The sequence below is a fragment of the Limanda limanda genome, chromosome 1, assembly GCF_963576545.1.
Source record: "Limanda limanda chromosome 1, fLimLim1.1, whole genome shotgun sequence".
NCBI lineage: Eukaryota > Metazoa > Chordata > Actinopteri > Pleuronectiformes > Pleuronectidae > Limanda > Limanda limanda.
Window position 1 is genome coordinate 34,863,637 of NC_083636.1, and position 16,194 is coordinate 34,879,830.

At 43.0% G+C, this 16,194-nt stretch overlaps 1 protein-coding gene across 4 annotated transcripts; it reads left to right on the forward strand.

Moving 5' to 3' along the window:
- Positions 1-711: 711 nt before the first annotated feature.
- On the forward strand, positions 712-16,183 carry dgcr2 (DiGeorge syndrome critical region gene 2). Of its 4 annotated transcripts, none has more exons than XM_061089462.1 (11): positions 712-1,107; positions 7,619-7,651; positions 8,649-8,771; positions 10,904-10,990; positions 11,059-11,287; positions 11,999-12,075; positions 12,173-12,355; positions 12,456-12,659; positions 13,089-13,241; positions 13,430-13,666; positions 13,758-16,183. In XM_061089462.1, exons 1-11 carry the CDS (start codon positions 1,026-1,028, stop codon positions 13,979-13,981), a joined length of 1,632 nt encoding a protein of 543 aa, XP_060945445.1. In that variant the 5' UTR covers positions 712-1,025; the 3' UTR covers positions 13,982-16,183. The 4 variants fall into 4 exon arrangements, with proteins under 4 accessions (XP_060945445.1, XP_060945524.1, XP_060945605.1 ...); XM_061089541.1 differs by having other exon boundaries at positions 13,092-13,241; XM_061089622.1 differs by having other exon boundaries at positions 11,077-11,287.
- Positions 16,184-16,194: the final 11 nt, after the last annotated feature.

Sequence of the window (16,194 nt, forward strand, 5' to 3'; positions counted from 1 at the left end):
GATTTCAAATTAACCAGATACACTTTATTTAAATTGGTTGGATTTTAAAGTAAAATGGAGTAAAATCAAAGCTTAGCTAATATGGATGATTAAGGGTCATGTAAAAACAACCATCTAATGCTAATAATTATAATGATATTTTAATCAAGCTGATGTGGTGGATGGTTCAGGATCATGTTAAAAAACAAACAACATAACAATAATAGAAACCAGAGCTTATATATGACCATAGTGTGTGCATCCTAACCATTCAGCTATCAGGTCACCACCTAACCAAATTAATTTAAGATCATATAAAGCTTCAAAGTAACAGGACCTGAGCAGAGAACATCACCACAACTCCATTTAGTAAAAGTATATGTTATTCAATTGATAATACAAGTTACGGAAACAAAACAAAGTTCAGTAGCAAAATAAAAGAGTCTTTAAATTAAGGCTAAGGTTCATACAAAACAAAACAAACGGGCAAAATACAGGAAACTAGAAAAAATTACAAAAAGGCTAAACCGAAAAAACTGAGAAAACACTAGAAAATTTAAAACTAAAAGAAAAAATTAAAATCTCCTGGGCAGAAGATACGCAGTTTATTTAAATAAAATAAATTTCAAACACACACACACACACGCTGACACACACACTCTGGTGATCGTGTGTCTCTAATCCGCTGGCCCCGCCCCCAGCTCCTCCAGCTGCCGCCTGCCTGCTGCATGTTCGGGATTGTTGTGATGAGGAGGCCGCAGCCATCTTGGATCAGCGCCGCTCCGCACCGAGCAGCGTTCGTAGGAGGACGAAGCTCACGTCAGCTCCTCGGCCCCGGAACAGCCTCTCGACCCGTCCCCGTCACGATGCTCCACGACCGCCCTCTTCCTCCGTGTGCCGCCGCCTCGAACGCATAAAAGGAAGATGGGTGAAAGCAGCGTGAAGCGTCTAACGTGATAGTTCCGGAGGAGGAAGGTGGGAGGTGCAGATCCTCGGTCTATGTTTCCCCATTTCTGGATAGAGGAGCTACTATGAATGGAGGATAAATGTTTCCGAAGGCTGACAGCAGCAGTTTCGTCCTCTTCTCTCTCCTCTTCGTCCTCACGCTAACGGACCCACCACGGACAGGTAAGCCCGTCCACGTCGCTCCTGCTCCGGGCTCCCGACCCGCGGGCTGCCGCTGTGGAGAGACGGATGAACAGATTACAGCGGAGGGGTTCGGGCCTGCTGGAGGAAGCCACGGGCTCCAGTTGGGGCTCGGGCCGCCGCTGTGCTGCTGTTGTCGGGCAGTGCGTCGGCACAGAGGCGGGGGGTTTTAGTAAGAGCAGGTCAACTAAAACCACAATTTGGCAATCATTGAATCACAAGTCACTCACTGACTGCAATGCACAGTCCACACAGCCACTTTATTCTTAGAAAAATCAAATCAACCATTGGTTCTTTTTTTAGCAAGAAGCTAGTTTTAACTTATTCGAGATTGTTGTCAAGGATTTGTTTACATCCCTCCTCGGTCTCCGCTCAGCTGTGAATCTGTCATTTTAAATGCAGGTCAGAGATTCTTCCTCCACTAAGCCTGACTCGCATTCACTCAATCCTCCTAAGTTGATAGATCAGGAGTGATTGTGTTGTTTTTTAGGACGAAAAGTCATGTGTCACCACTGCAATCAATTCTTCTTAGTCTGGTGTATTTGTGGGTTAGTGTTAAAATCCTTTTATTCAAGGGATTTGTTTACATCCCTGCTCAGTCTCCGCTTCAGCCGTGAATCTGTCATTTTAAATGCATGTCAGAGATTCTTCTTCCTCCACTAAGCCTGACTCTCATTCACTGAATCCTGCAGCTGCACAGTCAAAACACAAACGACACACTAACGCAACAGCATCAGAGACCTCCTGTGAAGATGCTCTGGATCATAATCCTTGTAACTGCTAAGCAGATAGATCAAGAATGATTGTGTTGCATCTCGGGATGAAAAGTCATGTCGCTGGTGCAACGTGCTGCAGATACAACACAATTAAAAGGTGACTCATGAAACGACAAAAGACTTGATGCACAGTCCACACAGCAACTTTAAATCTCAGAAAAATCACATCAGCCTCTTAATAATTAGCTAGATAACACTTCCTATTCTTCATTTTTCTATTTATTTGACGACTCGAGGTGCATTATCTGCTTTTCTTCTCTTTCCCTGTATGATGGTTCTTCTTCTTCTTCTTCTTGAAACACAGTCTTCTTCTTCCTATTTGGGTTAATTGGTGTCTTCACTCCTTTGAATGAAAGGATTTGATTTACCCTCCACAACATCCCTCCTTCGTCTCCGCTTCAGCCGTGAATCTGTAATTTGAAATGCCTGTGAGAGATTCTTCCTCCTGCATCACTAAACCTGGCTCTCATTCACTCTACCCTGCAGCTGCATGGCTAAAACCCATCACAGTGATAGACTAATGCATCAGCCATGACTTCCCATGAAGAGGCTCTGGATCATAATATAGGATAAGAAATGCAACTTGCATCAGATACAATACATGACTTATAAAAACCATTAAAACAAACCCTCATAAGGAAATGCCAGTGTTTTATGACCCGAACTGGCAGGTCACTTGGCTCGTGCATGTTGTGATCTCCTCCTGGCCTTGGGATTCTGGCACTTGTATAGAATATGAACTGTTATCAGCTCAGCCTTTGGAAAAATAAATTATTATTTGGGTCAGTAAGCAGGTGTTACCTCCTGCCTAGAACACACATTACAAATAACAAAACTGCAGGCTTCTTTTTATTAGTGGTGGGGGAAAAAATCGATTCTGTTCAGTATCGCGATATTTGGGCCCGCGATTATATCGATACTGTAGCACAAAGTATTGCAATATTTAAAAAAAAAAAAAAATGTATTTTACAATTATATATGCAACAGCCCCTGGCTGGCAAAGCATGACGAGGAGAGTTTCAGAGTTTAAAAGATACCTAGTGTGTATGCGGAAAGGATGTTCTCCACTGCAGCAGATATATTAACGGCCCAGAGGAGCTCTTTAACATCTGAGCAGGTTGACCAACTCCTTTTTCTGAACAAAAATGCCAATATTCCCAAATGAATTTAACATTTTGGGTCATGACCTTGCAGCCGACTGGACTCTAGTAGTACAGATTTTTTTGTTTTTCTCAATTTGATTGAATCGTGGCCCAAATATCGCAATACTATTGAATCGTCACATTTTTGCCAATTCCCACCCCTACTTTTTATGTATGGTTTGTGTGCACATGCTAACTTCTTATTATGAGGCTCATTGTGGTTCATTTGCGTCAGATAACAGAGTTAAGTCAGCTGTGGTTATTTATCTTTTCAAAGGCCACATCCTCTTATCTCTTAGACGCTCAAGAGGGAACTCAAGACCTTAGTTTGTATCGTGACAGTTATCTGTGGTTGTGTGTTGCCTGGGTTTCTTCATCGTGTGAAATCACTCCTTATTGTTTGGGTTGCGATGTGGCCTTCATCCCAGGGTGTCAGCAGGAGGCTCTCTGTTTACATGCACAGGCTTCACTGTGAGAAAGGGTGTGTTTTTGCAGAGCATGCTAGTGCACATCATGTCCAGAAATGGAATAATCCTGATTCTTGGAACATAATTCAACAGAAGTAATTATGCAGGTGTGAGCATGAAATATTTCTCCTATTATTTCACAAAATGTCAGAATCTGACTCTGAACCTGACTTACCTGGTTTCCACACTGGTTCCACGGCAGGTTACCGAAGCAGGATGACTTGCTCTCACAGGTTAAGGTTTTATTTGAGCGTTTACTTGACAGTGGGCATAGATGTCACATTTCTAAATTGCTTTTAAAGATTTGTAAGAAGCCTTCAGTCTTATTCAACCAGGTCTAGATGCGTGCCAGTCAGCCAGGCAACATTCAAATTGTTTGGAGAGACAATTCTTTTCTTATTTCTAAACAATGATCAGAACCACTTTTAAAGACAATGTCGCTTTCTCTTGCAGAAAATGTCCTTTATTGGATCCAGCTACTTCAGTTTACTCTGATGATACAAAGACACTGTGTCAGGTGGACTGTCGAACCGAAGCTGAAGCTATACAAAGCTTCTCAAAGCCTGGCCTACTTTAAATGCAGATTTTAAGGACAGACACATCAGCTAATTCATTTTTATATAATGATCATCAAATCACGCAGCGTTATCAGAGTCCGGTAACAGTACATCTTATTGAGACCGACCTCTTTCCCTTTGTGTCGACTTGGCCATAAATTGGAGCAACAAGTCAGCTGAACTTTGTTTATTGTGTGTGGGGCCGTGTTGCTCTGGCAGCTTATTTGTCACTATTTGTTCTGCACAGAAAACGTTGGCCGCGGTTGAACTTTTGGCAGGCGTCATCTGTCAACAACCAGTCAGCTGATGAAAACAACAGTCACAGTTGGCAATTAATTTGCAACGGACCCAAATGTAGAAACCCTTTTATTGGTCTATTATATGCTTTGTCATTTGTTTGTTTCTGGTAAAGTTCCTGTAAGAAACTAATGTCTTTCCAGCCAGCATACTAACTCGTTTATGATCTTGGGGAAATGCATGTTTAATGATAACCAGTAGGAACAATAGCTTTGCTCAGGGCAACTTATTAAGCAGTTGTCTGCAGATAATTGATTCAGAGCAGCAGAGATGTGCACATTGGCTCAGTTAAGAGCCCTTTATACACACTTGCATCATAAAGTAGGTCATTGGTTTGGAATACAGACAAAGTGACCCACAGTAGAATGGTTAATGTTTTATATAGGTAATTATCTAAAATTTGTAAGATAAAATCTAGAATCTTGGAATTGTCTTTTGTTAGTTCCCTTGACCTCTATGAGTAGTGAGATGATAGATGAAGACATATGAGTTATTTCCTGCTGCCGTCGGCTGTGAGGCGGCCCTGACCTTCCACACATCTCTGGCTCGAGAACAAGACTTTCTCCCCCTCACATCTGAAATGTTTTGCACCGCTCCGCTCCGGCTGCTGTCCTGGGTTGTTGAGCAGGAAAAAGTTCATGTTGAGAACACAGAAAGTTCCACGATGCAGAAATATTTTACTCAGGGCAGCGATACATTTGGGTTTTTTATGATTCAGTAAAGATCAACCTCACTGAAACACACTAGATGTGTCAAGTAATTTTCAAATAACCCTTGTTAGCTTTTCTTTTAAAATGAAGAACCTCAGTGGTAAAGCTCTGTATTTTAGAGCGTTTGGTGGTACAGTTCTACTGGGAAATGAAAGTGCTTACAGTGCAAAACAGGAAACATTAAAATATACTTTCATCTTCTTGCAGGCCAGTTCAAGAAGTAGCCCATTATGCTTTTTTCTACTTATTTTATGCAAACCTAAGAGCCTGGTTTATCTGAAGGATCTGCACTGTTTCTATCCACACAGAGCAGAGAGGAATATTGGTTTTAAATGTGGGTTTGTATAATGAAATGGACATGAATGCCTGAACCCACTCAGTGCTTTTACCAGTGAGCCTCAGAGCTGATGTGATTCATTAGAGGCTGGAGATGAAACAACGTGTGCACAAGGACAGTTCACCATAACCCTTGCTTTTCGGTATGACTGAGTAAAAGCGCTTTTATTGTCATTATGGTATTTTTCTGTTGATTATGTAAGAGCTGCAGAGGCTTCCTTTATACTCCTGTATACTCGACATCACAAAATCCAAGGCTAGTGAGAGAAAAGGACAATAATTGTATCCTGCTCCCTCTTCGTTATTCTCAACCTCATTCAAAATCTCAAATTCAGAACAGCCATGTTTGACATTCTTTAGTTTATAATGCTGTGATACACAGGCAGGCACATAAATGTGTATGAATCGACTAACATGGAGGAGGCAGAGTTTAAGACCTATAATGCAGCCAGCCACCAGGTGGCGAATCAAGATGCTTTGGCTTCACTTATTGGGAACAGTCATGTCGTCCATCTTCATAGTTACAGTGTGTTCAGCAGTAATCTGTGACATATGACGTTAACCATTTGTCAAATGGTCTTCAAAACCGAAAAAAATACTAACTTATCACCTTATTAAATATTTAATATGTGCAGTGAAATCACCACCAAACAGAGAGGGGAAGAGGAGCTTGTGGATTTTCCTGCAGCAGCAGTTATCAGACAAGCACAGAAAGCATGAATACTGATGAAGTGTTTTTTCTGGTCAAGAACACATGTTGATGAGGCTCAGCAAGAAATAGTCACATTTCCAGGCCGCAGTAAGCAGCTAGATTTTGATTCTGTTCACTGGTTAGTTCTCAATGTGCTAAAATAGCGCCGCAACAAGTCTTAATATAAAAAAAGTAAGCTAGCAGTCATGCGCATTTCTTGGATTCCTGCTTCCTCACCTCCTCTTGTCAACATACATTTGTTTTGTCTAAATATTAATAATTTAAATCACTAACAAATCTTCTCTAATGCATTTGGGATACGTGGTCTCTAATGGTATCCATCAACCTGACACACATTCAGGCCGCTGGGGTCCCAGGAGACTGAGGCAGGTCTGTAATGCGTCTCAATCCACTTAGTCTTAAGTACGACGGGGGGGGGGGGGGGGGCGTGTGCTGTGTGTGAGTGCTTTTCAAACACCTTTTGACAGAGTGAAGACAATTTCAGTTAAGGTCCGCGATAAGGGATGGGTTCACTTTAAGTATTTTCGCCTCATCGTTTATAGATAATGTTTGCATTGGCTCATGAATGACAGAATAACTAGAGTGATCATATATTTGATTAAGTGTATTTCATCTGTCTACATACAGTAAGATGAGCAAAATAAACTCAGTACAACTTGGTAATGTGAGGTCTGTGGCTTTCGTAGTAGTACTAGGGCATAAGAAGTACATCTTGTGTTTTTGAAATTATAGTTCATGCTATTTATCCTGAGAAGGTCTGAGGAGTTCTCGAGTCATCTTGTGTATCAGCTCAGTGAGAAATTGTTAAAACAGTTTTATTGGCGAGGCTGCACTTTGCAGGAAAATCCTAATGGAACAAAAAAAATCTAACTCTCTAAAGTCGGTATCAGCAACGGCCCCATAAAATCCATATTGGTAATGTAACAATGGGAAAACTTTCAATGAAGTCTGGTTTTAAATAGAATGAGTTTGTCAAAGCACTCCCAAAGCTAATATCAAGCTTGAGTATAAATAGAGAGCGAGTCGAATATCTTCAAGCTTAGAGTAAGTTTCGACTCTGCTCTGTGGGCTCATTGTAAATCTTTTTTTGTTTACCGTCGGCTCAGGTGCTGGGTACACAGGTGGAACAATAGTCACAGTCTTGAAATAGCGCAAAGCGGCCTCTTTTTTCTCAGTAAAAATAGCGTTGCCATATTTGCCAGGTGAGTGGGTGGTCCAGCTCCACTGTGGGACCACCTGTATCCAAGAGCAGCTGGTCTAATGTACACACACCGCTGGGGAGCACCAGGGGAAATCACTGGGCACTGACTAATACCAGGGTTGTCGACAGTATAAATAATAGATTTCCTTATAGTCAACATAGACAGCAGCACAAACAAGTTGAGCGTCGTCTGCCTTTTAAATGACACTGGCTTTGGCGAGAAGTGAAATTGAAACTTCCTCAAAGTCAAAGACACTTGACAGAATAGTCACACTATTGTCTTTATTTGTTTCAGGTCCACGGCTAGCTCTGGCAAGATTATTGTCAGGTAAGAAAGCTGTGTGTCTTCTAGTGTAGTAGCTGTCTGAGCTTTTTTGTTTGAATATATCAACAGCTTCTTTAGTTTGAACCTTTTTTTTTTGTCCTTAAAGCTCTTTAGATGAAAAGTTTTCCCTAAAAAAGATTTAAATCTGGAGTTTTTTGTGCTTGAGCTCTGACTCCGGCTGATCATTTCTTGATATAGGGTCAGAAAAACTGTAATTTTAAAGTAGTAATCATAGTTTTTCACACTGATCTCTTTAGACATGAGATCATTTCCCCTCCCATGATAGATAAGAGACCGGTTTGTTCATCACATGAATAAAGTTTAACACAGTTTGCTCTGACGCAGAGGAATCGCTTACATTAGTCTCATAGGACATGGAGACCCACTTAGCTCAAAATGTTGCCTGAGGGATCTAAACGGACAATAAGCCTGTACATGTGGTTAAGTATGTGTTTGCTGTAGGTCTGAAGCTGCCTCTTTCCAGTTGCCCTCATTACTGCAGGGTTATTTAAAGACCAACTCACAGAGGTCGTGTTTTATTCTCTGTGGTCTCATTTTATTCTATATATTGAATTACTCAGAAATGATCAGAGGGTCTGAACCAAATTAAAACTGTTCAGTGACCAACTGGTTTGGAGTTTCCTCATTGGCAGGATCCCCTTTTAATTTCTAACAGTTATCTATTTTATCCTTCATTGCTTTGTCAAAATACTGAATTCTATATATAGAATGTGTACTGAAGTATTCAGATTCACTGGCTGCAGTAATACTCCTGGTTTTATTTGACTCAAATTCCCTTAATTTGCACCTTGTCACCATCAAACTCCTAATTTATTTCATACCCCAAAATTTCACATCATCTTCCTCTGAGATCTCTTGTTTTTTAATCTGCAGTGAAAGCTCATGTGTCCTTTCAGTCCTCTGCTGGACGTTTTCTCTTGTTTGAAAGATGCCTCGGTCACACGCAGGTTTGACCACTCGACCTCTTGTTGTGTTTCAGAGCAGCGCTGCAGCCCCGGGCAGTTTGCCTGCCGCAGTGGGAAGATGCAGTGTATCCCAATGTCCTGGCAGTGCGACGGCTGGACAGCATGTGAGGACAAGAGTGACGAGATGGACTGTCCCCGTGAGTAGAGCTCGGTTTTAAGCCCTTTTACACCCACTGTGTTTTCCAACACCCATACCATGATTGATTTCTGCACAGAATAGCAACACACAGGACTTTTTCCCCATTTGGACGATTGCATCACAACTGAGCTACTCTATATAAGTGTTTATCAGGGTGGATTCACCCAGATTGCCTTTAAATTGCACTGGACTATAATCAAGCAGGAGTCAAAGGTGACCCATCGTGCATGTTGTCGACCACATATGAACAAGTAACCTACAATGTGAGTGCAAATGCATTCATGACTGAACTGCAGGACCTCTGCCAAGGAGGTCATGTTTTCACCCCCGTCTGTCTGGCTCGTTGGATTAGGCCAAAAATACGAACTGACAGTTTTTCTAGTGGAGAACTCTGACAACGTGGCGGATTCAGGAATATTTCATCCCTTTCTTTAACATGATGAGATCGGATCTTGATAAGAAATCAGACGTATTTAGGGAACTTATATCTTTTGGGACTTAGTGAAGATATGTGCCTTTCCAGTTACTTTAGTGTGTGTTTGTAATAAAACCCCCAAACACAGCTCAGTCCAGCTGGTTTGCTTTTACAAAGTAGTTCAGACTTAGTGTTAAATCTGCAGGTCGGAAAAAGGTCTTTCTAATCCACCACAGTGAATCACAAAGATTAGCTGCCGTGGCCCGCCCGCCTCAGATGGCAGAGGGATGGAGAGTGGAATTTTTTAGTGGCTGCACATGTGTCAGTGTTTTCGTTTGGTGTTGGTTGATCTCTTCGACGCTGCATAGATAATGCAGTGCTAAGCCTTTGACCGGAATCCTATTGTTTTCTCCTAAACCCAGAGACCTTATCCCCAGATCTCTGACCGCATAATGGGAATTATTGAAAAGGATTGAGTCCAGCATGTGACCTCCATACAGCTGTACGCACTGAGTCTGAGATGCTGTAGGCCTGTCAACAACACTGTACACTGAGGGAGGTTTCACACAGGCCTCATTTATTAAACAGGAAATAAAGCATCGCCAACGGCACTGAACACCGAAGCAGAAACGTCCTTCTGTTTCCTTTCTAACCCTAATGCGGATATGGTATATTCTGTATCTGCTGCTGATTATAATTCGTTGAAAGATCTTGCAGCTGAGCATCGTCTTTCTGCCTCTGCAGCATATTTGTGCTTTAATAGAGAAATGGGGAAACAGGGTTTTACATACGCCTCAGTGAGCAGTCTCTGCTAAATCAACAGCACGTATTGAAATCAATGCTCTTTCTTGGGATTAGCTCTTTGTTGGATAATAAGGTTCAGCAGCAATCCTTCACACACACCAGCCGGACACAGAGAAACACCAGAGCTAACTGGTCAACCTCACCGTGTCAACACGCAAACTACAGAACTAAACCAAGGAAACTGTTATTTAATATGCCACTGGCAGGAAATACAGATTGCAGGTTTAAGAATAGGAAGCCACATTGCAAACAAGACCAGTAATTGTACCGCTAACAGCAGACCAACAGACGTATAAGGTAACGAGAGGAGGTGTGCGGTTAACACCTGATGCAGAGTGTCAGGTTATTATAGAAAATTTCAAAATAACATGGTCTAAAGACTAAACACATTAGATACCACATATATTTTTTAGAAATTCCATTTAAATAGATTCCTCAGAATTTCCGCAGCTAGGCTTTCAGTTCAGGTCATGTCCTAGTTTGAGAAATGAGAAGTTGTGGGAACTCCTACTTCACTGCAAATCGAAAGTATTGCTGTTTTTATAACATGTCATTCTTTGTTTTTGCTTGGTCTGGAAAATTAGAGCTCGAAATAAAGTAAACGAGAAAAGCACTTAGAGGATAACTAGTATTTGTTCATACAGTCTATGAACATATTCGTTACTTGTAACAAACACCAGCATGATTTAGTCGGAGCTGGTGCAGGAACAATCTGCAGTTTATCTGTTAACGTTTCAGACTCTCAGACAAATGAAAAGAGCTTTGAACACAGGAGAGGTCTGACAGGCTCTGATTACATCGCACGCTTTTTACAGGTTGCACAACACAAACTAATCTGCACCGAATCCTCAGATGACCAGTTGAATAAATGACTGGTTCTCGTTTGTTGACTCGAAGTAATTCTCTTGCAGCTGTAAAGGAGGAGAGGTTCCGGTTCGGTAACGGGTACGACCAGGTGGAAGACATCATCGGCGTGGCTCCGCCTGTGCGCTATAACAGTAAGAATCTCACTTTGCTCTCCCCTTTTAAATTTTTTGTTGATTATATATTAACCAAAATGGTAAAGGTTCTCCCTGGTCCACAGAGAAATGCCCCGGCGGCTGGCACCACTATGAGAAGACCGCCAGCTGTTACAAAGTGTACCTGCGGAACGAGAACTACTGGCAGGCCGTGGACACGTGTCAGAAAGTCAACGGCTCGCTGGCCACGTTTGTGACCAACGAGGAGCTGCAGTTCATCCTGAAGATCGAGGTGGACTTTGACGACAAAGTGTGCGAGCGCAAAGACCAGTGCAAGTGAGTGTGTGTTTCCTTTTTATCACACCTTTAGTTTGCTCTGCTCCGATGAGTCTGTAAACCAACATCTATCACCACAAACCAAACGAGAACACATGCACTTCCCCTCATTGCTCTGATGTGCCTGTACTTCCTGTCTTTAACTTCCTGCAACAGCTACAGTTTAGTGTGGTCCATCTCAACCCACAATGCAAAGTGCACCAGGCTACAGCTGTACAGGAGTAAATTAGCTCATCTGGTGGTTGGTTCAGATTGATAAGGCATCACATTTCCACCTCAAGCCAACTGCTTCAGAGTTTACGCACGGCCAGGCTGAGAGCATGTCCTCTAAAGGATCCTGGTGTGACCGAGTGAGAACACTTTGTTCATGCTTGCCCAAACAAATCACACTGAGGGCGAAAACAAAACAAAGTCTGATTTAACTAACGTGGAGGTTGTGAAAACTCCCATAAGACTTCCAAACATTCACTAAGTGAAAACCTGCCAGAACATGTTCACTTTAACTCTCTGGTGTCAGAAACTCTGCATTTTGAGATTAAAAGTTTCACTTGTACTTATGTCAGTGATAGTGCTCTGTTTTGTTAGTAGGCCACCTAGTGGCCAATGGTTGCAATTTAATCACTTCAAACTGTCATGTGCACAAACCCTAAAATAAACCATTTGACAATGTAAAGTTAAACATTTTGGTAACTCTGTCTGTTTGTTTTTAAGGTTTTGGGTGGGCTACCAGTATGTGATCACCAATCAGAACCACTCCCTGGAGGGCCGCTGGGAGGTGGCATACAAAGGTATATACAACATTTTGGGGGCTTTTCAGAATAAGATGTTAAATTCTTGACTTGAGTGTTGGAAATGTTACAAACATCTGGTGTTTTGTCTCAACAGGATCGATGCAGGTGTTTCTTCCACCTGAGGGTCTCACCAGTTTCGGGGAGGCGTCTCCCACCCAGGAAAACGTCTTCTGTGCTCAGCTCCAGCGCTTTCAGATTAAAAGCATGAATGAGCGAGGCCTTCACAGCTGGCACGCCGAGAACTGCTACAAGAAGTTCCCCTTCCTCTGCAAGAGGAGTGAGTGCTCATGTCTTCTTTTTCGGCCGGATGGGTCACATCTCATCATCACTTGTGACGTGGTTTTTTAATGTGTCTTCATGTTATTTTTACCTGACAGAGCAAACGTGTGTGGATATAAGGGACAATGTGGTTAACGAGGGCTACTACTTCACCCCCAAGGGGGACGACCCGTGTCTGAGCTGCACGTGTCACGACGGCGAGCCCGAGATGTGCGTGGCGGCGCTGTGCGAGCGGCCGCAGGGCTGCCAGCACTTCCGCAAGGATCCTAAAGAGTGCTGCAAGTTCACCTGCCTGGACCCAGGTACTGCCCTCCCCTCATGCAGCTCACTGACCCGGGCTGCTTCACACAGGCAGGATGCTGTCTCATGAGTTCAGTCACTGGTTGTGGTTGACAAAGAATCTATGAAAACAGTTTAATGTAATCTTCAGGGCTCATGGTCCCACAAGATAGAGCTCCACACAAATCTACTATATTTAATTTACCACATGGCTGCATTGCCAAAAAAACTTTTTTTGTATAAATTGAATAATTTAACAAGAATATTAAAGATTAATGGCATCCACTGTCTAGTCAGAGCTTTGCTTGTGGACTCTATGACACACATATGGTGTTCTGATTGTTTTCTGATCTTCCTACATTAGCAATGAGAGAAATTTAAACATTTATTAACCTCAGGGTTACGATAATAATCTCATCTTGTCTGTTTTTTCCTCTCACCTTCCTGTAAAGAAGGAAACAGTCTCTTTGACTCGATGGCCAGTGGAATGAGACTGATCGTCAGCTGCATCTCGTCCTTCCTCATCCTCTCCCTGCTCCTCTTCATGGTGCACAGACTCCGACAGCGCCGGCGCGAACGCATCGAGACTCTGATTGGAGGAAACTGTGAGCATCATTGTTAAACGTTCACAAACACACACACCTCTCTGTGGTCGATAATAATGAAGTTTTCTAATGAGGCTCACTTGTAACAGTCAGTTTCAGTTGATTTAATTGCAGCTTGTGAGTTTTTTATTCTATATTTTGTTGTTGATGATGATCGTCTGTATCTGTCTGTTGTTTCTTTTTATCAGTGCATCACTTCAACCTTGGAAGACGAGTCCCCGGCTTTGACTACGGCCCGGACGCCTTTGGCACCGGCCTCACTCCCCTGCATCTGTCTGATGATGGAGAGGGAGGAGCGTTTCACTTCCAGGAGCCTCCGCCCCCGTACGCAGCCTACAAGTACCCGGACATCCAGCACCCGGACGACCCCCCTCCCCCCTACGAGGCCTCCATCAACCCGGACAGCCTCCTCTACGTGGACCTCGGTACGCCCGGCACATCTTCCTCCCGTTATTCATGTTTCACGCCGTGTTCGGAAAGAGAGTTCTCATATCCTCTTCTCCTCGTTTCTTTCAGGACACAGCAGGGTTGCCATGGTGCCGAGCCAGATGAACGCCATGGTGGACGGCCTGCAGGCAGATATTCCCAACACGTCCTGCCCCATGCCGGGCTCTGCGCCGGCCACTCAGGAGAGGGAGGACTCCATAGATAGCAGCACCCTCCTGGTGGGGCCCGACACGCCGACAGATGGCCACGCCCCCCTGCCTGCAGACTGCACCTCCCTCAGCACCGTTGTATAGGACCGTGGCTGGGCGGCAGGACGCTGCACCCGGGACATTTCCTGCTGGTGGAGGAAGGTCGTGAGGACGTCCTGCTCACAGGAGAGGACACAGCACGTTGTTGTGTCGTTCATCTGAAACGCTGACGGCCGAGACGAGCGTTATTATTTGTACAGACGAATCAGGAGCTGGAGCAGCCGGTTCTCTTCAAGCTGACGGGATCGAGGCCCTGATTCTGAAAATTGTGCAGTCGGACTTCTGAATTTGTTTTTAGTTTTTTTTTTCCACCAGCATCCGAGGCAGCAGAGATAGAGAATTGTTTCTGTACAGAGAAGAAAAACAAAACGTTCAATCTGAGACGGCTCCACTTTTACTTTGAGCGTCGACAGAGCGAAGCGTTTTGAAAACATCTCAGAGTCGACCTCATTGGTCGAGGCGCCCTGATGTAAATACCCCCCCCTCAGGTCTGTGCCAGTCGGATTTGTAATACTTGTGTGTTTTAGTCCAGCACAAGACAGGGAAACAACGACAGACGGACGGTGAAGCCAGCTTTTGTTCCTCGTGCTTTTTTCTGTTTGCGTCAATTTGAACATCTGCAAAATCCTGTTTCCCATCAGCACCCGTCTGTCGCAGCATGACCCCGAACGAGATCTCTACTCGCTCGCCCAAACCTTCTGACCTTACACTTTCTTATTAGTCTGATACATGAAGCCGTCTTCCAGGTTTATAGCTCATATTTGCAGCAGGAGATGTTTTGTAGTGAAGAGGTTTAACCTCCAGAAGAAGGTACGATTAGTTTCCTCCTGTAAGGTTTTTCTCAGCTGACACGACGCGTTCTGTATCAGCGAATGTTGTAGTTCTGATAAATACTGAATTTGTGTTTCTCTCTGACAATTATTTATGACTGCCGGTTGTAAACTTGATTGATTTATTGTGGGACGGTCGCGGTGGCGCTTTTCAAATGTGCAGATAAGTTATCAATTCAAATTTGAGGAGAAAAGGTTTATTTAAAATAACAAATGAGCGTAAAGTCGTTGAATTACGCAGTGTTGTTACTTTGTCAACTCTTCACAGGGTAGTTGTGTAAACGAACCATGTTCAATAACGAAGCTCATCCCTCGATTAAATCAGTTTTTCTTTTTTTATTTGGAAAGTTGATTTGTCAGTTGTCCCATTTGGATGCTGCCTGTGTGTTTATGTGCGAGTGTGTGTGTGTGTGTGTGTGTGTGTGTGTGTGTGTGTGTGTGTGTGTGTGTGAGATCTCTCAGTACATCTGTTATCAAGCTTGTTTTTCAGCTACTGACGTCACTGACTGTAGATGTGAATCGTTTCTGTTTTGGTGTTGATGGGTCTGTTGTTATTGTTTCTCAGTGGGATTGCAGCAAAAAACAAACAAAATTGTAATAAAAGAAAAGTGTAAACTGTATACTTGGAGCAGGTTTGACCCCCGGTTACCACGACAATCGTTTGACTCCCTGAGGATGAGTTTGATCAGACGAGCCACGACCACCAGCATCTAACAAGCTTTTGATCTGACATTTACCAAAACGGTTGTGAACGAATGACTGTGCAACATCTGTCATGTTCGGATGTTCTTTATGAAATATAGTTTTGCTTTTTTGCGCTATTTCCCCTCCCTTTTATTTCAGCATATTGACAATCCACACTGGATTCTCCATCAAACCAGATCTCATGACTTGTCAGAACCGTAACATGCATGTGTGTAAACGAGGTGGTGCACCGGTCTGGATCTTTTAAATTTTCTCATCAACGCTTGTTTGGTTGAAATGTTTCTGACCTGCGCTGCATGTTTTTAATCCTCTGGCATGCTGAGAGATTTTTTATTTTTGTTTTACTTTTATTTTAAAACATTTTGGAGGGATATACTTTTAGCTCAACAGTGTGTGTCCTGTACAGTCGGTTCAAAACCTTCCTGCATTTAGTTTTAATTTCTCCGTATGCGTCCACGACCCGAACAGCAGCATTTACACTGTGTATCCTGTGCGAGACTATGGTGGAGTGAGAACTAACTTTATTGGATTTTGAAATGTTTTATGTTAAATATGATAAATCGCTACTGACTTTTATTTCTTTAGCATTTTAAATTTTTCAAAAATGCTTCATTTGCAGAGGGGAGGGGAGGGGCTTGTGTTTTTATTTCTTTTCTTTTCTGAGGTAGATGTACATCTAATCAAATGCCAAATAAATTGCACCATGAAGGAAGTCTCATGCGT

Coding starts and splice junctions, on each gene's coding strand:
- dgcr2 (XM_061089462.1), top strand. CDS start 1,026: ATGTTTCCGAAGGCTGACAGCAGCAGTTTCGTCCTCTTCTCTCTCCTC. Junction 10,991..11,058: donor TCCGCCTGTGCGCTATAACA/GTAAGAATCTCA, acceptor AAAATGGTAAAG/GTTCTCCCTGGTCCACAGAG. Junction 12,660..13,088: donor GTTCACCTGCCTGGACCCAG/GTACTGCCCTCC, acceptor CTTCCTGTAAAG/AAGGAAACAGTCTCTTTGAC.